We start from the raw sequence: 22,098 nt of genomic DNA on the forward strand, positions 1-22,098 counted from the left end.
AGATGGCAGGAAGAGAAAACAAAAGAGAAAGGGAAAGAGGCACAGGAAGAAGAGAGACGGAAAATATTCAATGACAATGGGGCAGCACAGCGAGCTTCAGCCTGGAAGAGCCTAAGAGGAGTGACGTCAGAGAGGGAATTTGACGTCGGAGCCAAAGCATGAAAAGGACTGCAGGAACCAAAGACAGAACACAACACAGGACAGAAAGCAGGGAACGCGAGACATTGCGAAGAGGGAGGAGAGAGAGCAATACAGGATAGTGGGAATGGGAGACAGAGTGAAATTGCACTCTCAATCAATCCCAACCCAGCTTTCCCGGCACCCTTCTCCTGTAGTGAAGAACATGCTGATGTTTTATTGATGGAAGTGAATCCGGCTGCACATGTACCCTCTCCATAATTCATAATGCCCAGCATTAGGGCACATACAGTACTCACTGCAGAGAGGAGGAAGCGAGCTGGTGTGCATATGGTTGGTGCACGTGTGTGTGAACTGGTGCATGAGCATCCAGTAATATCACATCGGATTCACATCTCAGATAATCTCAGAGAAAGTGTACAAGAAGGTCCAGCATGTCCTTAGGAAAATAATAAAAAAGAATGGCTCCTCCAGCAGTCAGAATGTGCCATCATCAAACTACCCTTCCTCTGCCTCTCTGAACTTCAATAGGGGGGAATACTATACTATCCTACAGTGAGATTGGTTGTGCTGTGCCGCAAATCACACTGTATTTATTTTTTATCAGCAAAACCTTGGTTTTGAGAGATGAAAAAAAGGTTATCAATGGGAAACACATTGATGCAGCTGGCATTAAAAAATGAGCAAATAGGTACAGAGTGTGAACTTAGGATTCTCTTTTGGGGTCTTAAATAATGTCATGAAGTTGTCCCCACTAACAAGTGAACAAATGTTTGCCAACATATTTTTAGCTCTTTTGGAGCTTCACATGCAAGTCTAGACACTTTCTCTCGATTCTGATTTTAATTTGGTCTGACACTGAAAGCTCACTTTTGAATTCATTACTTTCAACACCAAAAAGAAAAAAAAAGATGGAATTTCGAGTATTCCTGCACATAACTCCAGGGGGGAATAAGTAATGTAATGCTTAGCCTTGTTCACGAGACAGCTTCATCCAAGGAGCTCCAGAATAAAAAAAATAAAAAAGCATGCATCCTCAACTTCCTGGCTCCAATCTGTGTTTGCCTTCCTTGCTGGAGGGACGTATACCGAGTCCTTTCTTTTAAAGGTGGTGTGTGTGAACTAGCTTTAGAACTCAGGTTGGGTATATTAGATGCAGACTTAGATAACTGCTAAATCATCCAATACACTCTACTAAATCGTTTAAATACACTCTCCCAAATGATCCGAATACTCTCATCAGAATGATGCAAAAACCATTAAGCATAATGACAAGCCTTTGTGTAAATTTAGAGATGACCTTTATATGGCGCTGCTGTTCTCTTGATTAACCACTGCTAATCTAGTGTTTTTTACCCTACGTACTGTTACATTGTGGTGTATTGGTATCAATGGTCCTATTCCTTGAAATTCATTTCAAGTTAAATAATATTAAAGAACTAGAATAAAAGATTCCACTACTACCTGCATCAGGGGGTAAGATGACTTTAAGGGATAAGCCCTTCGCTCAAGCAGTTAGCAAAGCTGCATTCAAAGCCATTTGGTATTCAGAAGGGTAAGACTCAAAGGAGACAATAAGGATTTATGAACACTGTTACAGAAGCAAAAAAGACTTCAAGTAGAAGATCCTTGCTCCATTTTCTTGGATGGAGGTCAAGGGAACAGCTGGCTCTGTTCATGTTACTCGACAATCATGAGTGCCATTCTTCCAGAGGAACCCTGTGTAAGTCCTTTCCCATCATAAATCCCAAAGTGCAACTGAAACAATATCAGTAACATCAAAAACAGCAGACACAAGCTGTGTGTAGAGGATGCGTCGGCGTTATACATCACGTATGTGTTATGCTTTGAGGAGAACTTGATTGGCACAGACATTGTGTTTGATAAGGTTTTCTCACCTACGGCACAGGAGCTGCAAGGTGTCAGTTTTTAATGGAGAGGAATGTGCGAAAGAAGGAATAGGAAGAGCTCTGTCACGCACAGCAAGCAACACAGAGCCAAAATATGCAACAAACTTAACAATGCAGGCCATGATTCTAATATGCTACACTTCTTGTCAAATCCAGCTCCTCCCAATCCTCTAGTGTGTGCTCAAAAACCTTGTGTTCATAATTAAGTCCTGCCCCTGTAAATAGTCAACTAAAATAATGGCGGACTGAGCAATAAACAATTCAAGCCAATCAACACCTTGATGAAGTGGCATGAAGGGCCTGTGAGGGGTGTAATTTCAAATATCAACAATCTTGAAATCATGGACTGCACCTTTAACTGCTGTGCATGTATTCAGCTCTCTGATGCTGGTATCTTTCATTTGCATACAGAAATGGAAGATTTCTGGGTTATTTAATCATACAATTATTTATTTTACAATATAAACTATTTTACATGGAGTTGTAATGACCAGAGCAGACAGAGTTCAAGAAGGAAGCTCACATGTTTCTGTGTTTTGGTCCTTCTGGACCATTTCTATGGAGAGGAGGAATGGAACAGTTATACTCAGCAGTGAAATTCCAGAACGGCATGAAGATTCTACTTCACAGTGTCATACATCCTAACGGAAACATAGGAGCCTGCCGGGACTCGGTCTAATGGGACTAGGCTGAGAGTAATTAACTAAGGATCTATCAAAGAGCTGTCCCAGATTCAGTCTCTTGTACCTTTAAGTCTCCAACAAGCTCTGAGGAGAGCCTGATTCAACCCAGCAATACTTTCATTTTTTGCTTCCCTGGCTGTCCATACACAAGACACAAGCCCAGCAAACAGCCCCAACACTCCCCTCCACGAACACACACACACACACACACACACACACACACACACACACACACACACACACACACACACACACACACACACACACACACACACACACACACACCTCCCTCCTCTTCCAACCGTCTGGGACTATATAGAGTTAATGGCACAAGGTAAGAGGAGGAAAGTGGGGCACTGGAGCTGGGAGACTGAGGGGCTGCATCCCAGATCCACTCCTTCTGTGGCTGAAGAGGCAGCGAAGTGCTCCATAATGTATTACTCCACCGACAGAAACATGAGAAAATGTCCTGGAAATTTCAGCACGGTAGACAGATGTCCTGGTTGTTATTACAGCAATATCACATTCACATCAGAACTTGCTGAGATGTGGTGTTTTCAGTAAATATGCCTCCCAGATAGGGGTATCAGAATGTATCAAAGGTGTGTTTCACATTATAATCAATGTTCAGTGTGGTATTGTCACTGTAGTATTTTCCTCCAGAAGATAGTGGCTAGAGGCTCCCTGTAATCCTTGTTCTTCACATGCATTTGGCCTCCATGTCGTAAAGCTTCAGTAGTTCTGACATGATGTTCTCAATTTCTTTTCCACTGATGTCATCACACAAGGCCTGCAAAAAAAAGACCACACTAAGTCTGGGGTCCAACAGGCATGAGTAATGAAAAGTTTACTTGCAGTCAGCTGTGGACACGGTAAAAAACAATGTGACAATAAGCACAACGCCTAAGCACTCTCACCTGCCACCACTCCAGCTCCCCTGAGGGTATCTCCACTCCGTAGCTCTGAACAGCCAAGTAAAGGACAGCGAGGGCGAGGTGTTGGGGCGGGTGCTGCACACAAATCGATCCGTGGTAACAGTCTTTGAGTAGAGCCCAGGCTGTTTCAGCAATGGGGGCGCGCGACCAGGCATGGCGATTTACGAGATTTCTCACAGAGACTAAGTAATGTAGTAGATACTACAAGGGGGGAAATAAAAGAAGTTAATGGTGGTATAATATGGAACGCAATTACTACACTGTCTCCAGGTCTTCTCAAAAATGTTTCAATAATAACCATAAAACTTACATAAACACTCATGGAACTAGAATTGCCACTAAATAATGTAATGCAAATATGGTGTGCTGCTTGTTTATTTCAAAATTAAACATTTAACCAATGAAAGGCAGCAAACTTTACTTTATGAGGGTGCTCAAATGCCACTTGGAAGTTTAGCTGTCGCAGGATGAGCAGCTCACACTGGACCACACTGTCCCTCAGCTCCCAGAACTTCCCATCCAGCTCCATGGGCTCGGTACCAGGGCGGAAGAACCTGCAAAGAAAAAAGGTCAGCATAAAACTGTTCACAGTGAAAACTCTATAAATCAATCCATTTTTGTACTGCAAGAAAGGAGTTTTAATAGACCTCCTGTCAATATGTAGGCTACCTGTGACAGACATTGATGATATCTCGAGTTCTTAGGTGTTGTTCCTCGACTTTGCCAGCCAGGTAAATGGAAGACATGGCAACCAGGTATGGCTCGTACACCTCGAGACTGGCTGTCTTAAAGAACTTGTGGTACAGGGCACATGCTGTGGAAACAGGCATGGACCGCATTCCCAACTTCACACCTGTAGAATTTGAGTTGGGACAATGTTTTATGGTAAGCATTAATGTAGGCTATCGATTTGTATGTATGTTACTGATAGGCAAATCTTAGTCTATATTCAGGCAAGGGAGCTATTATATGGCGCTCATATAAAAAAATGACTAAATTTGCAACTTCGGCATAACTTAAACACTATGTCAACGTTACCAGTTTCAATGATGAAGCGGCAGACTCGAAAATGTGTTTTGATCTCTTGGCTGACGCCACCTTTTGCAGCATCTGCGGCCTGACTCCTGTCTTGCGAGGTCCTTGCAACTTCCATTATCTCACCACAGCCGATGTGTCATTCAAACTACACATGTACAATGAGTGCTCAAACAATACTTCTACTATCGCTAGCATACCATAAACAGAGCATCACCACACGTTAGCTTGTCAGCTGGTTGGGAATTTACAGTTGCACCGAGTAGTCTACACACTCATCAGTGTATTTAGGTGGGATATCTATTCACATTAAATGAAAAGCTTGGGCAATAGGTTGTGACAACTTAAGGCTTATAACATCTGCAATCATAAGCAATATTTACAGCTCTTACACTTCAAGATATTCCGAGTTTTCAAGACTAGACTTGGATCACGCTCCCACAGCTAACCAGCTAGCCGAAAATGGAATGAACTGCATAGCAGTGGCTGCTTCGTCACTTCCGATTTTGCATGTGCGCAGCATCTCTATAATCTATCGCCATCTAGTGTATGTACATAAACTTGGAATGCTCTGAAGAAAACTCTTTTGGGAAAACGATTCCTTGGAGGGTTCAGGCCCTGGGCTCTGTAAAGCTTTTTATTTTTTTGGGTGCTATATAAATTAAATTGAATTGAATTGAATTGAATGGATAACGGCACATGGCCTACAGTATCCACAGCACTCTCTGTCTGTTTGCTCGCTGCACAGATAACTTGTCTGAACTGCCTGGACTGGAGGCAAAACATGTTGTATTCCCTTATCTGATCACTAAATAGCTGATCACTGATCAATAAATAGCTAACAGCATTCAGATGAGTCACCTTCAGCTCTAAATGGTTTTTGAAAGCACCTCTTGATTTATGTAGAGCCCTTGTGAACCCTCACTACTTTGGCCTAACATTGGCCTTAGAAGAACAACTATGCATCCATGCATAGCTAATATTACCTCCCTTGCCTATGGTGAGTATCATTACATTACTAACAGCTTCAGCTCATATTAAAACTAACAATAATTATAACTATAATAATATATAAAAATTGTACGGCTTGTAACAAAACATTAGAATGACAGATGAGGTGACTTTAAATGCTTTGTGATACTCTTTGAATGTACCATGTCTGTCACTTGATCAAACAGCACTAGGTAGGTCATTTCACCACTGAGGTACCACTAATGGAAATATTCTTGATTTCCATCTCATGCTCTCCTGCATGCAGATGCAATGTTTACCAACCCCTTAATATTGGCGAATTCATGAGAAACTCGGAAGAGGGAAAGTTCTGACCTCCAAGTGGGACAATACACAAAATGTACTTGCTCGTAGTCTGCACACATACTGTATAAGTCACTTCATTGTTGATGTTGAACTCATTAGTGCAGGTGATTGTGATGTTAAACGATACTTAACAGTTAACATTTGTGAAACTAATAAGGTAATGTTAACCTTCTGAGCTGGTAGTTTTCAGCTTTAGCATTTTAACACTTATTGGTTCCAAAAAAAAAATACAAATCCCCATGGATAAATTAAGGGCTTTTTGCCAAATCGGCGAAAATAAGGTGTGAGCGAAACAACGCCAGTAGAAAACCTAGGCAAATGGTTTGTCTTTTATAACTAACAGTTGTCGATATGGCAACATCAGAGGGGCTCTAGAGTGGTATCCATGGTTACAGACAACCACGCTCATTCATATGAACTTAATGTTGCAGCTGTAGCACGTAAAGCATTTGATTTTTAAACAGATTGTGGCTATGAAATCCTTAGGTAATTAATGTGTTTACTTAAGTTGACTTTGTGGTTGTTGAGAGTACTTGTAATATCTGATGGGAAGAACTAGCTACTGCTCACCTTGTGAAATTGGTGACGCACAAGTTAACTGACTTGCCTCGTTGTCTGTTATTTTTAGCTGGTAGCCGAGGGGTAGCAACAGACATATTTGAGATATATGGTCTGAAGTCCACAGATAGATGACTTACACGTGCATGTTACCGCAAATATTCGAATGAGGGGTCTGTCACGCACTTATTTAACCACAGGCCGAAACTGGGGTCGTCTGGTCAGCTCCAGATAAATGAACCGTGAGACAAAAAGAAAAAAAAACCTGATGTGGCGACCAAACAGGTAGAAATAGGAAAGCAATTGATTATTTGGCTTGTAAAACTCATCTAAATCTATCCAATTATTCGGATAGGGTAGCCCTGAGCCGCGTAGCCATCTCTAAATAGTTCTTGTGTAGCCTACATTGCTGCTACACCCGAAAGCTACTGCATCTTACAAACACTGCGTGTGTGTGGTGGTTGCTGTGAGACGAGCGTCAACAAAGTAGGCCTACAATGTCGTCTGGCTTTTCTGCTAATCAGGTAGGCTAAGATGTTCTGATCAATTGAGACTTAAGTGCATCATGAATTTATATTATAAACAACGTAGCCTTGTTTATTAACAAAGTTAAACATGTTGTTTCTACTTTTTTCAGTATGAAGGTGCCTTCAAGTCGCAGAAACTGCAGAACTGGACTGTTCCAAAACACTTCAAAAAGGCAACTTAGCTAACATTAAGCGAATCGAATAAAACTATTTTATAATAGCATTGACGGTTAAAAATTTGAATAATAAATTATTCAATTGATTAATGTTTGCATGGACTTTCTGAATCTGTTGAAAATGCATCAATTATCTTTGTTAGCCAAGCTCAAATTTAGATACGTTGCATGTGGATTAACGAAAATAACAGAGCACATTTGTTGTTACAACGAAAACTCTCAATAAGACTGTACCATAAATCAAAATATCATTATTCTTGTTGTTGTTATTTACAAAACTTCAGAGACCCTCAGCAGCTGATGGATACACCACCTTCATAGCAACCGACCGTGGCCACCTACTGCCAGGAATGAAAGCTAAGGTAGACTGTATATAACCGAAGACATCCAAATTATCTGAACATCTGTTTAAAGTGCATGGCCTTTTGCAAGGATATTGGGTAATGCGATATGCGATCATTGCTTAAACTCCCACCCATATTCCTTTATCATTTTAATTGTTTGTCTTGTGAATACCTTTAGAGTGGAAGTGCCTGGACATCATTTGCAGGCACATGGGATTTGCCAAACCGGATCCCTCCCACCTATGTAAACCCCACCGCACGTTCCCACAAGGGTCAGGAGCGTCTGAGGAACTGGAGTAGCCACAAGGAAACCATCAAAAAGGCCACAAGCCCACTGCTAGAAGCAGAGGCCCAAAGCACTAGCCGAGCCTCCAAAACCCAAGAAGAGGTAAGGTTTGCTCAGAAATGTTATCCGGTTCAGGTGTCCATATGTACCACAACATTCATGAAAACGGGGGATGTGCATGATGAGTTCTGACAACACTTTTGAGCACAACTCAGGGAGGGACTCCTGTTGAAGAAAGTATATTTATTGAAATGTGTGCAAAATGTGGTTTAGTGTTAGTCTTTGTTTGACCGAGTTAAAAATAACAACAACAAAAAACTTTTTAGATCGTGACTGACCAACCAGTGAATCAGGAGCAACTGTTAGAGGCCGCAGCATACTGCGTTTCCCCCAATGCTAATGGTCTGCCGGACTCCCAGAGGACTCCAGAACCGGGCAGGCATGATTCCCCATCAAAGCCCAGTGCCTTCTCAGAAGAGCGCAGCCAATGAGAGACCAGCATCTCAGAACAGCCACGCCGGTTGTCAACCGCATCCATCCATTGAGAAACCAGCAACTCGACGGGGTTCAGACTCACCTCAAGAGCTCTCAGATGTTTTTTTTTTCTATAAAAAAATTGCCTCTCTCTGCCACTCCAAGTATGTTTGATTCTATCAGATCTGCTAGGATTCTGTGAACATCTGTCTGTTTTGTGATTTGAAAAGTGATGGTGAGTGAATCTATGGTTACAAGAGATAGAAATGCATCATACAAAACATGTTTGTACACCTAATTTACCTAATTATTTAATTTAAAAAGACTAGAGTGACTTTTTTGTGCGGACACTTTAAGCTTGTCATAATCTTTAGGCCTTTAGATTTTCAAGGCTTTTATTAGGCCAACTAACTTAAATGTTACACCTGTAGAGGACTACATACTGGTAATCCATTTCTTGATTTATTTCAGTCATGTGAAAGGAATTATAGCATTGAAGGAATTGCAAATCAGAATTAAAGATCAGAATCAATGATTGACAAAAATCAGTTATCCAATAAATCTCAAATTCATTTGTATTTTGCATCTATAAATCTCTTAAACAGACTTAGGTTGGAAGGTAAGGGTCTCTGGTAAGGTGTCCTGCCATCTGGAATACTGTGTCTTAGGGATAACAGGAGGTGTGATGGAATGGGTGTTTTCACATGTCTATAGTTATCACAACCTCTTATCTCAGATCATGTCATAGTATCATTGTATTCTTTATACGCCCACAACTTCCACAACTTGCCCGATACATATTCATGTAGGGTCAGGGCTATTGGTTGACATCTATTCTTTTGTTTGGGATACTTAAAGTTAGACTGTTTCATTGTGTAATCAGAGATGCGGGTGAATCCCCATGTGAAACCATGCTCTCTCCCTTGGTGCGCACCATTGTAAAGAGTAAACCTGGCTCCTGATTGAAAACCATCCTCTTGACAGTCTCCATGTATATGTGGCACTCATCATAATATTGAAGTAATCTCCAAATCAGCACAATCAGGGATATCTTTTAAATACTTTTAATTTACAGCATCTTATCAGTACATAGTTTCATTCAAGTCAAACAGATACCAAAGACATATCTATGGTAACTATGCACAGTAAGGTAGTTCAAGTAATGTGCCATTTCCTAAAACCAAAACATCTGATACAAAACTATTTTAGTAAATATATATTATATATAGTATGCTATGGAGATTCTGCCAATATGTTGAATGGAAACTGTCTTCTATCTGATGCATGCTGGACTGCCTTCAGTACTATATATATTATGAGTAGTACTGTTTCTGGAAGGAAGATACAGCTTATAGTCGGAAATGAAAATATTGCATGAATAAATTAGTCCAATAGTGCACACATAATTTCAGTCTTCAGTAATTAAAAAAAAATATAAAACTACTGTTGACAAAATTAGAGAAATTATCATGACTATTATCTTGTATTTTTACTAGTAATGATTTACTGAGTAACAGTGTCTTCATGTCATTAGGACGTCCATCACCAACTGTTGATATCAACACATAAGGAACTAGCGCTTACATTCTGATACTCTTACGGAGTGAATTTCAAAAGATGCTCCTATGACCTATAGATACATTTACAGGATTCATACACAGAAAAACCTGAATTGCATGTATAGCACATCAGAGAGAAAAAAAACTGCATTTATGAACCCCTGTAAGATTAACCATATCATCAAATAGAGTATTCTTTCATTGACCAGCCACTAAGGATTTCCACATAGCTATCAAAGACACTGGCAGAAACAAACTTTTGTTGTCAACATTAAAGATGAAATTCAAAACCAGAGTGAAACTAATACATTTAGGCAATGTAACAGCTGTGTAGAGGAAGTACGCTTCATGACAGCACAGAAAGAAACCCCACAGACACATTCATAAATTTAAAAAACATCTGCATTCATTAGAACAATCCTTTTATGATAATATGATGTTAAGTCTTTATCTATTTACTTTTCCCCCATTTTTTGGTTATTTAGTTTTTTTTCTCCCTCCATGGTATGATTGGATAGGACCATGTATCTTAGGCTACTGATTGTCTCTAACTTAAAGTTCTAATCAAAAAGAGGCACCAAACACAGACTAAAGCAAAAAATAGATATGTACTGTACCGCTATACAAATATAAACTCTGATCTTAAGAGGTATGGAAAGATAAACTAAGCTTAAACCGCTCTGTAATGAGAACACAAGCCAGTCTAAACTTGTGATATAGAAATCTCTTCTTCAGCTTGAATCCAAAAAAAAAAACTGCACAGTGATAAGAAACCTGTTGAGCGACATTAACTCAAACCCACCCATGCACACTGATAGAAAATAACAGATCCGTTCTGCAGTCAACAAACCCGTTCCTCTTGGAGAAAGGATTTGGGTTAAGAACACAAACCAGTGCCCATCAGTAAGAAATGGTACTAGAGCGAGAAAAAGGCACAGAAAGACAAACCCACACAGTAGGGCACAGAGTAGCAGCTGGCAGCAAACTGGCTGAATAAGCACACACTCACACACTCATAACACACACACTCACAGACTCATAACACACACACACACACACACACACACACACACACACACACACACACTTACTGTCCAATCACACACGTCTCCACTTCAACCCCGGGAGAGATATCTACAACCACCGTGGCGAGACTGAAATATCTCGCCACCAGTCAGAGGAGAGTTTAAGTCAAACAAGCTGCTGCTCCAGTGCATCAAATTATTATTTCAGTCTTTGAGGAACATTCACAGGTGTTTTGAAAGCTGATCATGGTCCGCTCTCGATGAGAGGTTTTTCGTGGCGTAGCTATCTTATCAGTGAGAAAAACTGAGACAAAGCTCTGCTGTAAAGAAGGAAAAGGAGAAATAAACACCAGCTGTATTCAACTCACTCTTCCATGACAGAAGCCTTAGTGCACGATGCCTGTGACAGAGCTGTAGAACTGAAGTACACCTTCAGAACACCAGTACTGAAATCAGCCCACTTCCTGCTTCATCCCCACTTTCTGCTCAAGAGCCAATGTTTCATTGGCTGTCTTCCTCTGTGGGATGCAACTTTTTGCAGTCTTTTGTGGGAGGCACTGACTTGGGTTCTGCTTTCATAAATGGAGGCAGAGCTTGCTTCCTTGAACCCTGGCCTTTCTTCGGGGGGTGGGGGTCGTTGCCGATGTCGACGGTCAGGTTGGTGTACAGCGGCTCCAACTCTTTGGACAGGAGATGGTACTTCAGCGAGCTCAGCCCATCGGAGCGCCAGCTTATCCTTGTGCGCTTCAGCAGGTCAAACCTATCAAGAACCAGATAGAAGAGAGCCCACCGTCAGTGTAGAAGAGCTTTGAGCTTCATCAAAATAATACATCTGCTAAACAAAACTCACATTTACCAGATATACTATTGACATTTAGAGTACAACTGTGGCCTAACATCAATAGGTATCACACAAAGATGTCGAACCCACTTAATGTGCCTTATTTGCTTTGTATCGCTCAAATGCTACAACAAGATGAGATTTACAAACACAAGGCTATGATCCACTTACCAGCAAGGTAATGCCCCATTCTGTCACTGAAGTAGGATAAAAAGCCATGCACTGTCTCTACACCTGATCTAGTGGAGAGTGATTACCTGCGTGGGTTCTGCTCATTCCCCTGGTCCCCTTTATGCTTGATCATCTTATAATGGCCAATCGCCACCGGGGGGCGCACTATCTTCATCCCCGAGAGACGTATTCTGAGGAGTCACATAGACAGACCCATGAAGAGGAGAGGGGTGAGTCGAAAGGAAAACACACAAAAGGCTCAGGAGGAGAATCAGAGAGCTAGACACCAGGCTAAATATGGACAAAGGAGGGAATGTAGGGGATGGAAATGTAGATGAAAATGTAGAGACTGAGAAGGAATGGAGCACATCTGATGGATCACCACTTCTAGATCTCTACACTAGTCTACCTACAGCAGCCTACTGCTCCTTTTAGGGGCTTGGATTTGTGTCATTAAGAACAGCAGGATCGAACTACAACATGATGCTCCAAAGATTCAGGCAATGCAACCATTTACTATGGCAAGTGCCCTATCTAGTCACAGGGGGGGGGGGGGGGAGAAAACACAATACCTATATTGCTGTCTGGCAACTAGCGATGCAAGCTTCTGATAGTAAAATGTTTGCCTGTATTGAGGTAAGTGCCTTGTTTTTCTGGTCTACCCAAGAGTCTTACAACGCATCTGGGTCAGATATAAAAATAAATCACGGCAGGATAGAAAGAGGAAAAAAGCCTGTCAAGTCCAGAGCACAGTTACAAGTATTAGTGAAAATAACATAACTTGGGGGGGGGGGGGCACTTATTTCTGGAGGTTCAATATATGGGATTAAGCCATGACCTGCTGAAGAGTAGCCCACTTAAATCAGTACGCATGCATCAAGCTGGCCCTGTAGTTTCTGGGACAGGCACCAGAGGCTCTGCACTCATTTCAGCTTTCAGTTAGCGCCATGTTTAGAGAGTACACTGCAGAAACAGACTTGGAGGGAACCCGAGAGGGAGGGACACAAACCAATGACCTACAAAGTCAAGCTATACAGTACAGTTAACTCATTAAGTCTCTACCTGTGAGTTGCAAGGCTTTGACTTTTTGTGTGATCCAATGTTAAAGCCTACTTCTGTTGGCAGGCTATGCCCTTAATATACCCTTTGACATAATTCACAGAAATTGAAAAAGTCAAAGCCTTGCCACACATACCAACCTACCATCTTTTGTGCATACTTACTGCACCATCCAACAGTTATGCTGGAGTGAGAGGGAATAACAGAGGGTTTGGAATGAAAGTGGCATGGTTGGAAGAGTCTGAAAGTGTAGTGATGAACATAAAAGAGAACGAGACAAAGAAAAGGCAGCAAAACACATTTCACATGCGGTGTCGTCTGTGGCACATTGTGTCACCCTGGGACACTAAAATGCTTTTCAAAGTGATTTAACCTGACCTCACTTTTTTTTCCCTGAGACTCTAAGCTTTAATCCTGCTTTGTCACCATGTAACCAGTAATAATTTCTTTGTTTTCGTCCTTATTAATTGCATTCATACACAGCTGAAGGTGGTGAATACTGAAGTTCAGCCAGCCTGTGGCTCCCCTATTCAGGGAGGTGCGAAGCCGTGAATGCGCGCACAGCCATGTCAGGCAAGGTGACAACTGGCTGGGCACGACCCATGTGGGCGTCTCTCAATTACCTGGCTGCGATGTCATCATCCTCCCCTCCCCATCCCCAGTACTGGTTGGGAAAGCCATTCATCTTGAGGTACTGGTTTGGAGTCACGGCTGAAACGCCACCGAAATACTGGGAATATGGCAGTCTGCATCAGATGGGCAAAAATCACAGAAGAGATAAGCCTAGGTGGCAGAGCCTGCCTTTCCTGCTGGTGGGGGTGAATGATAACGAGTCAGTGGAACAGTGGGTGCTCTATCCCAGCAGACACCTTCCTGTCCATGATAGTCTGCCAAGAACCACCTGTTTGTACAGTGAAGTAGGCCATTCCTAGACTGCAGCTGTCCCAATGAGGTCTTGTTTAGTTTAGTTTTGTTTGCTGGGAAATTATATCAATGATCCAGTAATTCAAAGTTAGTGAATTATGTGAAATGAACATTTTCATTAGCTTATTACTGTATGTCCATCTGTCAGTGTGTATGTGTTGTCTTTACTTTCTGCGAACATAATAAACATGCTACTACATGCAGACTGTAGCCATTACCATCATGCCAAGCGCTACTAGCTTCTGAACTGTGAGCATAGGATAAAGGTAAAGACAAACATTTTAAATATGAATTTTAGAAATACATTAACAAACTGCATTAAATCGACAATATATTTGACAACAAACTGCATTAATGTAGACATACAATTGATTGATGGATTCTTAAAAATTCCCACAACGATGTTCACCACCTCATCCATATAGGCTAGATGTTTGCAGCTCCCTTTTTTGATCAAAAGTAGGGAGTCGCACCTTGCCCATGGTGGCATGCAAAATGTTTTTTTAGTAGTTTAAGGCGACTGAAGGAACATTCTGTCTGTGCGCTACTCACAGGAATTGTGAGATATATTTTGTTAAGGGTAGTAAGATTTGGGAATGCTCAATCCATGTCATTGGCTAATAGAAAGGCTTAAACCTGGCAAATGGAAAGCTCATCCATCTCCAGACTTCTGTACATTTTGCGACCGGAGAACTTTGCAAAATGTAGCTATTCGTTGATGAGATGCCTTCACCTTTGATCCAGTACAGTATATTATGGTATTCCATTGAACTAAAATACAAGCTTTTCTAAATATTACAGAAACGTTATGTCTTCCTGGTGTTTTAAAATAAAAAAACAGAGTTTATAAGTGTTGCTACCATTGCAAGTTTTGTTTGGTTTTGCCAAGCCCAAATAAAAGAGTGTTGCTGCGCTTACAAAAGTACAAACTCTGGCCCGGCTAAATCTCTAACTATATATCTATTAGTTCATCATGTCTAGCATACATCATGCTTCATAACTGAAATAACAGAGGTCTTAAGTGTGACACGTAAATAACTTTCAGTGGACTTTATTAACATTAAGTTGAGCTGTGCTTGGTTGGTCACTGGTGAGGTAGTTACAGGAGTGTTTGATGAAAACATGCAGTATTTGGGGTATTTTATTGCTAGGCTAGGCTCATAGATAGGCTTAGTCGGTGGCTAACATCATGAAATGACAGTCTCCACTGTGAAGTGGGCAGGATTTGATTTTTAAGCATCATCTGTGGCCATAAACCTTTCAAAGTATTCACAGGGGATAGGTTTTAATGTGTTGCTCGCTATGAGATGTTATATAAATGTGCATCGTCCTGCACTGGAGCTGGCAGTGCTACTAATCCACCAAGATCCTTTAGGTCTATTGTGTCTTTAGCACGTCTCCTAAAGTTCCGGGGAAGGTTCTCACTGCAGAGATCTGTATCCACTGGCAACTGACAGAGATACACCCCACTTGCTTTTAGCATTTTTGTACATTTCAGTTTGGCTTTACATAGTCCCAATAGCCTTTGAAATTTGGTGCGTTTGTATTTGGGCTACACACATCATAACAGCAGAGGTAGACACACAGCAGCTCAATGACAAGTAGGATCCTGTGAAATCCCATCTTTGTCCCCAAAACATACTGTCTATGTCCTCAGCAAACCAAACTGACCCCCATGTTTCAGTTAGTAGCCTACTATCCATACATTTTGGGTAAAAGGTGTGAAAGGTCATTTAGAAGTTAGAGAATTCACTGTCTCTTACCTGTATCTAAACTTGTCCATGGCCACAGAGAGGTGTGTGGGATACTGAGGGTGGCAGCTATACGTGTTGTGGTCGTTTTCAGGGAGCAGGTCAACATCATGGAGGAAGATGCAGCTCCACTCTTCATCCCGCAGTGCCTCGCGCACTCCAACATTTAGGAGCTTGGCGCGGTTAAAAGTGGAGTTTCCAGACTGCAGAGGAAAATGTCGAGAGAAGGAGTTATAAAACTGACACTGCCAGAGATGCAGGAAGTAGAGCATGCCTTATCCTTTCCTCTGAGTCAAATTGCAAAAATTCTCAAAAGGCATTTAACATTTTAGTTACAGTCCCCACACGTCTACCCAAACATGGGAGGGTTTAAAAAAGCAGTTCCTCCTCTACCATTCCTTTGCATTGCCTTTCTATCTGACTGTTTCTCTATCTATCTTTCTATCTATATTAACTGAAGTTGTAAGGCAGTAATTACGTTTCTTTCAGTGGCGTTGTAAGGTTGAACAAATGTGAGACCTGGTGTACGATGTAGATGGTGTAGTGAATCTGCTGGCGTTGCAGGAATGGGTGGAGGTGGTACAGGAGGGCGCGGAGGTGAGCCTGCCGGTTTCGGTAGGGCACCACGATGGCCGTATGGTGCTTCGCCTCACAGTCAGGGGGCGTGTAGTGACCTCCTGGAGTCACAAGGGGGTTCTTCTCCTTGATCTCTTCCAGTGTGGGAGGGGATGACAGGCGCACTGATACGGGACCCACTGCAGAAGAAGCGAAAGGACATCTGAGCATTTGAAACATTATCATCAGCAGCAATCTTATTGGCCTGGGGGGGGGGGTCTATGGGAACTATGGATGGAAGCCAGGGAGCTTATCCTGGTGTCTTAGCCTCAGGATGTGATTGTCGTTGCTGAAGGTCAGTGAAGAAGTGGTGGGTGCATTTATTGTCATAAAAGTGAAGGGGGTTTATTTTGAAGCCCTTCTCAAAAAGGATTATGGCTTATTAAGTGCTGTTGATTGGACTCATCTTTATAAAAAATAACTTATAGTAATACATTTGCGAACTGTCACTGTATAAATCCTACTGTCCAATCTGTCTACTGTCTAATCCATGTCCAATGTCTTTGCCTCACACAACACTGATTTCCTTATGATATCTGCTGTGCTGTAAACTGGATATCTGTTGGACACACTGCTCACCCAGAAGTGGTGAAGGCACCTGGCAGTCCTTCAGCTTTGATGCTGGTCCAGTTGGTGCTGCTGGTCCTGTTTGATGGGGCACTAGCGCCCCCACCTGGCTGAGGTTTGTATACACGTCATGGGGCCGCGAGTAGTCGAACTCGGGCTCCATCGAGTGAACAAGCACCGACACCAGGCCCCGGAACCCTCCCAGGGAGAAGTAGAGGACGAAAGCAAACTGGAACCCCACCAGCATCGCCAGAGTACAGGGGGAGTCCAGCGCTCGACCACAGCACAGCATTGTTAGATGGAGCGAGAGGGAAGTGGAGAGAGAGGGAGAGACAGAGAGAGAGGGGGAAAAATACAAGGAGAGAAAGAGGGAGGGATGTAAGCAAGTAAAAAGATAATAATAAACTGGGATAGCTGTGACAAAATCAGAGCCACAGAGAGGGCAGACAGAGGGAAGAGAGGGAAGGCCTGACAGGGGGTAGAATCAGAAGGAGAGAGGATGGAAAGAGAGGGGAGAGGAGAGGTGGTGGTTGAGAAGTGCAACACCGGCTCAGAGAGCTAGGCAGCGGGGCATCTATAGTGCGAGACTGAGAGAGCTCAGGAGCAGGGGCCTCCACACGCCCATACCCTCAGCACAGAGGCGATCACTGGAAAGAAGACAGAGAACAACACAGACATTAAACCTCTAGTGAAGAGGAAGGATTCAATTTCAACAACAAAAAAACAGATCCGGATAAAATATAGGGTGCGTTAGGTCTGAACAAAATAGGCATCCAGCAACATTTAGACGATTGGGGCACAGGTGTTTACCTGTGCTTCGGTCTGGTCAGCACCGTCCACACAGCAGTAAATATCCATTGTGCTCCTTTGCCCAACGCAACATATTGCCAGACATCCTAGGAAATGAACGAGCCAAGTCTTAAACTTTGTTTCAAAGGCAGGACAATAACAGACGCCATGGGTATGCCATTGGCTAGACTTCTAAATGTATGACCTAACCAGGGAGAAAAATATGGAGTTTTGTGATTCAAAATTGAATTCCACACGATTTACAGATAAATGTCACGTGATACGCAACTATATTTCCTGATTTACATATATATCACTTATAAGTCACTTATTTACAGGTGAATGTACATATACAAACCGCTCTTCAAAAAACACGAAACCCATCTCTCAAACTCATACGAATACAACACGTCTGTCAAGTAAATGGAATGGAAATATAAACAAACCACATCTTGTTTGCATGTTTGTTTGACCGGTTCTTACAAGGGCAACCTTTTTAAAATTAAACCACACATGCAAATGCAAAGGAGGTTGCTTTCCCCAAGTAGAGCAGCTGTGGCGGGCACTCTTAAGGTTTTTGGGTTGTTTTAACCACTGGGTTATAACGAATTGGCTTCTTTCTTCTTTCTTTCTTGCTTTGAGTCTCAAATTAGTAAAAAAAAACCTGTCGAGACACTGTAGAGGTGGACATTTTCAACAATAAATAACTCAATACAATTTCCTCACGTCTCTCAAAATTTTGTGGAGGACAATCATCAAGAAATACACACGACAATCATTCTGAAATACTAAATAACAAAGAAAGACAAGGAAAACGTAAGCTTTCAAACAATATCCAGCCCTGGTTACGCAACAAACTAAAAGATTGGGCTCACCCCAAAAAAAAAACTCTTCTCTTGCAAATATCCAAGAATCAAAGTACTGTATAATCCAATGACCTCCAAACAGAAAGTTAAAGAGGCCTATACTCCTTAACTGGGCACAGGCTCCTTAGAGAAATTGTTTGGCACACACAGTAGCTTCTCCAGCTGCTATGAAAGTCTCCCAGGTGTTCCACATGAGCACTCCCTTCCTGGTACCTCAGGTGTATTTTTTATGCAAAAACTTTAAAGTCCAACTTCCTGTCTGAATCAGTAAAAGTCCTGATAGCAATTATACACAGGAAAATAAATAAAGTAAACAATTATACAGGAATATAAATAAGGAACACAATGTCATCATTTACCAGAAACGTATAAGTAAAGAGTAGATTTCCCTTTGGGACTTCATCTAGACTCCCTCACTACTACCTCAACAGTTTCATGTAAACAGTATTACTTAACTGGGGTGTATGTGTGAGGGTGTACGTTCTACTCATCTGTGGCGGTGCAACAGGGTATCCACTAGACTAACCCATCAAAATCGGTTCCTATTTTAACCCAGCCACTTGGTAATTAGGACACTGCTTAGATGTAACATAAAGTGATAACATTCAGTCATAACCTTGAATTTATGTTCATTTGATTGGCTGATATTGACAGAGACATCTGATAAGCTGCAGATAATGTCCTTTTGAAAGAAAAATGCATTTGGAATCAATCGTCAGGAAAGTGTAAAAAATCCAAAAATAAATGCAGATATGTTCACAAATGGTGAGCGGTTTGTAACTACACCTCCATTAGTCTGTAAATAAATGTAACAGCGTTTACATTTGTGAAATCGTGTGATCACGTCACATTTATTTGTGAATTTTAAAACTACTCTACCTCGATATGCCTGAAACTAGTCTACCTTGAAGTGCCTGGAAAACGGTCCTCATTGAGTCACTTTCAGTGTACTAATTAAAGTTGTTTGACAGACATTCACAGTGGATCATCCAATGACATTATCTTGGCAGATGAAAGAGAAAAGCAATTTTGGATTAGATGCAGCAATTTCTCGGCCACAAATAAATGCTGCTTTCTGTTGTGCTCCTCCTTCAATGCACTACCCTTTCGAAGTTATCTCTGAACAAATGACCTTGAAAGGCTATGAGGTTCACTATGTGAAACTGCACTGTGGAATTGTGGATTGTGGCCAAGTTCTGGGGATGACATTGTGCAATTGGTCCCATCAGCATTCCACAGCAACATTTATCACCCCACGTGAGTTGGAAAAGGATGCTCTGTATGCAACTAAAACTTTAGCAGCAAGCAAAGGGTATACAAACTCTCAGATGTGAGGAAAGTAAACATTTCCATTTAATTTACTCTTTAACTTAAAATACAATAAGTACTAAATACAATGATACTAAACTAATAATAATAATGATGAAAATAATGCATGACATAACGATGACTTATAAAACATTATTACACGGCTCTTCTTAATGCTGTAGAATGCTCCATTCACTTGAATGGGGCTTCCCAACGTTCTGCGGTCAACTATTTTCCGATAACTGACCGTTGCTATGCAGTTAATGACCGCTGTCAAGGAAAGTGGCCTTTTTGCCTCTGATTCACATCTTTCGTAGCACTCCGCAAGTAGTACGGTAACTTATCAAGGGAGTTTCAGCGGACGGTTGAGCAGCTGTGTTCTAAAGAATGTTCAACTGTCTTTGAAGTTCAACGTCTTTGGCGAACTATTTCTCTGCTTTTTAACCTCACTACGTATAGTAACAAAAGCAAATACATTGTAAAAGACACACTGTGTTAAGTAATTTTTTTAGTTTTAGCCGTATAATAAGCGGGATAATGTATAGAACGCCGGTCATTGTCGGGAAAATAAGCCCCTTCACGGTGAATCAACACCCCTTCGCTTCGCGTCGGGGTGCTGTTCGCCCTGTCGGGGCTTATTTTCCCGACAATGACCTGCGTTCTATACATTATCCCTTACTTATTCACTGTAAATATTTTAACAACATAAATTGTTTACCTGGCATTGCCCTAGTAGCCTATAGATGAGATGGATGAGGTTTATTTTACTCTCGTCGAGATGCGACTCACCCGCTACCCTGCAATGGTCCGAATCAAGTCCCAGGCTTCGGAATAAAAGGCCGCTCTCACTCATATAGATTCGACTGATTTCTGTTATTAAGCTTTTTCCGACAGCGTTCCAGAATGTCGGGGTGTTGACGGACTCTACACCGAGCGTACGAAAAGCCGCGGAGAAATCATCCTCTTCACCGGCAGGTGCTTCTCAGAAGCCATTACCAGCAAATGCTACATCAGTCTCGCTGCCTGTTAAACCGATGTTGTGGTGGCCGCTTGCAGACATGCAGAGGGGCAAATTCAGATGACGCGTCCAGAGGGGCACCCTTTAATGGACGAGTTGACGATAGATTGACGGGAAATGAAGCCAAGCGCACACGTTGTGTCAGAACATATTTTAAGCTTAACTATCTCAGACGACTGTTTTTCTCATTCTACAGCTGCATTTTTTAACTAGCATACAACGTCTAAGAATATGTTCAGCCCAGGCATCTACATTAGACGTGAGGATGCGGTTCGTGTTCTCCCTAAAACATAATGCTATGGGACATCCGCCTAACACTAAGCCCCTCCTCCACTCTCCCATGCATATTAGGGGAAAGTCACATTGCAGCAGATATCATTATTCCAGTGGTGCACAGATGGATTTGATCATGTTAAGGATGTTCTGAGCTGGAGATCATGGCTATGTGACTATAAGAGGTTTAGTTTTGACTCAGGATGCTGGCACAGTGTCTAAAATCTGGCCTTTCTTAATCTTTAGGATGCTGTTGGTGGATTCTGTGATTCATTTCTCAACTTGCAGAGTCAAAGTGTTTAATTCTGAACACATTTTATTTGTCACAGCTTCCAGACCAAGATGGTATCTCACCTCTGCCCCTAAAATAAAGCTGAAAGGGTATTTATTCTCACATGCAGAATTACAGAAAAGACATCATCATAGGCACCATTGGTCCCAAAGTCAAGAAAGTCACACCTCCCGAAAATCCAACTGTCTGTACATTTTGTGAACATTTTTGTTTTCTTTTTGGTTTCGAGTGACATTGTGCAAAATGATCCATCAGTCCTTCCTTGCCATCAAAACCTTCTGACCAGCCCAGTGGTCCCATCGTGAAGGCGTGGCGTGGTGCCGAGTTTGGATGCACAGGTTCGGAAACATTGCATTGGGATAAGGCAGAACAAGCTAGTTTTTTAAAGATAGCCAAGGCAGAATGGTATCCAACTCCCAATGGAAAACAAGACCCCAAAGCCAGAATGTTGAAGGAAAGTTACTTTGAAATACAACCGCAAAAAGAAGACAAACAACATTATGTGAAAAGAGCACCTTAAGATACATCTATTTTCAGCCATTCAAGTCTAGCTCACCTGGCCAGAACTCCACCACACAATAATTATAATTATAACATCTATAATAATAATACAAATAAAAATAATTACAATAATAATTGCAACATTAAGACAATACC

The 22,098-nt window shown here is 41.7% G+C and overlaps 3 protein-coding genes across 3 annotated transcripts; 1 reads left to right on the plus strand and 2 right to left on the minus strand.

Annotated features, from left to right (window-relative positions):
• Positions 1 to 2,735: 2,735 nt before the first annotated feature.
• Positions 2,736 to 5,032, minus strand: ccnq (cyclin Q). The gene is made up of 5 exons (XM_080854000.1): positions 4,705 to 5,032; positions 4,336 to 4,519; positions 4,088 to 4,220; positions 3,649 to 3,867; positions 2,736 to 3,521 (listed from the first exon to the last, which is right to left on the minus strand). Exons 1-5 carry the CDS (start codon positions 4,817 to 4,819, stop codon positions 3,432 to 3,434), a joined length of 741 nt encoding a protein of 246 aa, XP_080710126.1. The 5' UTR covers positions 4,820 to 5,032; the 3' UTR covers positions 2,736 to 3,431.
• Positions 5,033 to 7,073: 2,041 nt separating this feature from the next.
• On the plus strand, positions 7,074 to 8,400 carry cfap126 (cilia and flagella associated protein 126; the record flags this gene model as incomplete). The annotated part of the gene is made up of 5 exons (XM_080853615.1): positions 7,074 to 7,100; positions 7,214 to 7,276; positions 7,564 to 7,641; positions 7,802 to 8,011; positions 8,236 to 8,400. 5 exons carry the CDS (start codon positions 7,074 to 7,076, stop codon positions 8,398 to 8,400), a joined length of 543 nt encoding a protein of 180 aa, XP_080709741.1.
• A 1,069-nt stretch (positions 8,401 to 9,469) lies between these two features.
• b4galt3 (UDP-Gal:betaGlcNAc beta 1,4- galactosyltransferase, polypeptide 3) lies at positions 9,470 to 20,874 on the minus strand. Its single transcript, XM_080853427.1, has 8 exons — positions 20,648 to 20,874; positions 17,706 to 17,791; positions 16,908 to 17,542; positions 16,233 to 16,468; positions 15,726 to 15,916; positions 13,662 to 13,784; positions 12,066 to 12,170; positions 9,470 to 11,727 (listed from the first exon to the last, which is right to left on the minus strand). The coding sequence occupies exons 3-8, from the start codon at positions 17,185 to 17,187 to the stop codon at positions 11,469 to 11,471; spliced, it is 1,194 nt and encodes a 397-aa protein (XP_080709553.1). The 5' UTR covers positions 17,188 to 17,542; positions 17,706 to 17,791; positions 20,648 to 20,874; the 3' UTR covers positions 9,470 to 11,468.
• Between the last annotated feature and the right edge of the window lie 1,224 nt (positions 20,875 to 22,098).

Source organism: Sprattus sprattus (genome assembly GCF_963457725.1).
Source record: "Sprattus sprattus genome assembly, chromosome: 16".
NCBI lineage: Eukaryota > Metazoa > Chordata > Actinopteri > Clupeiformes > Clupeidae > Sprattus > Sprattus sprattus.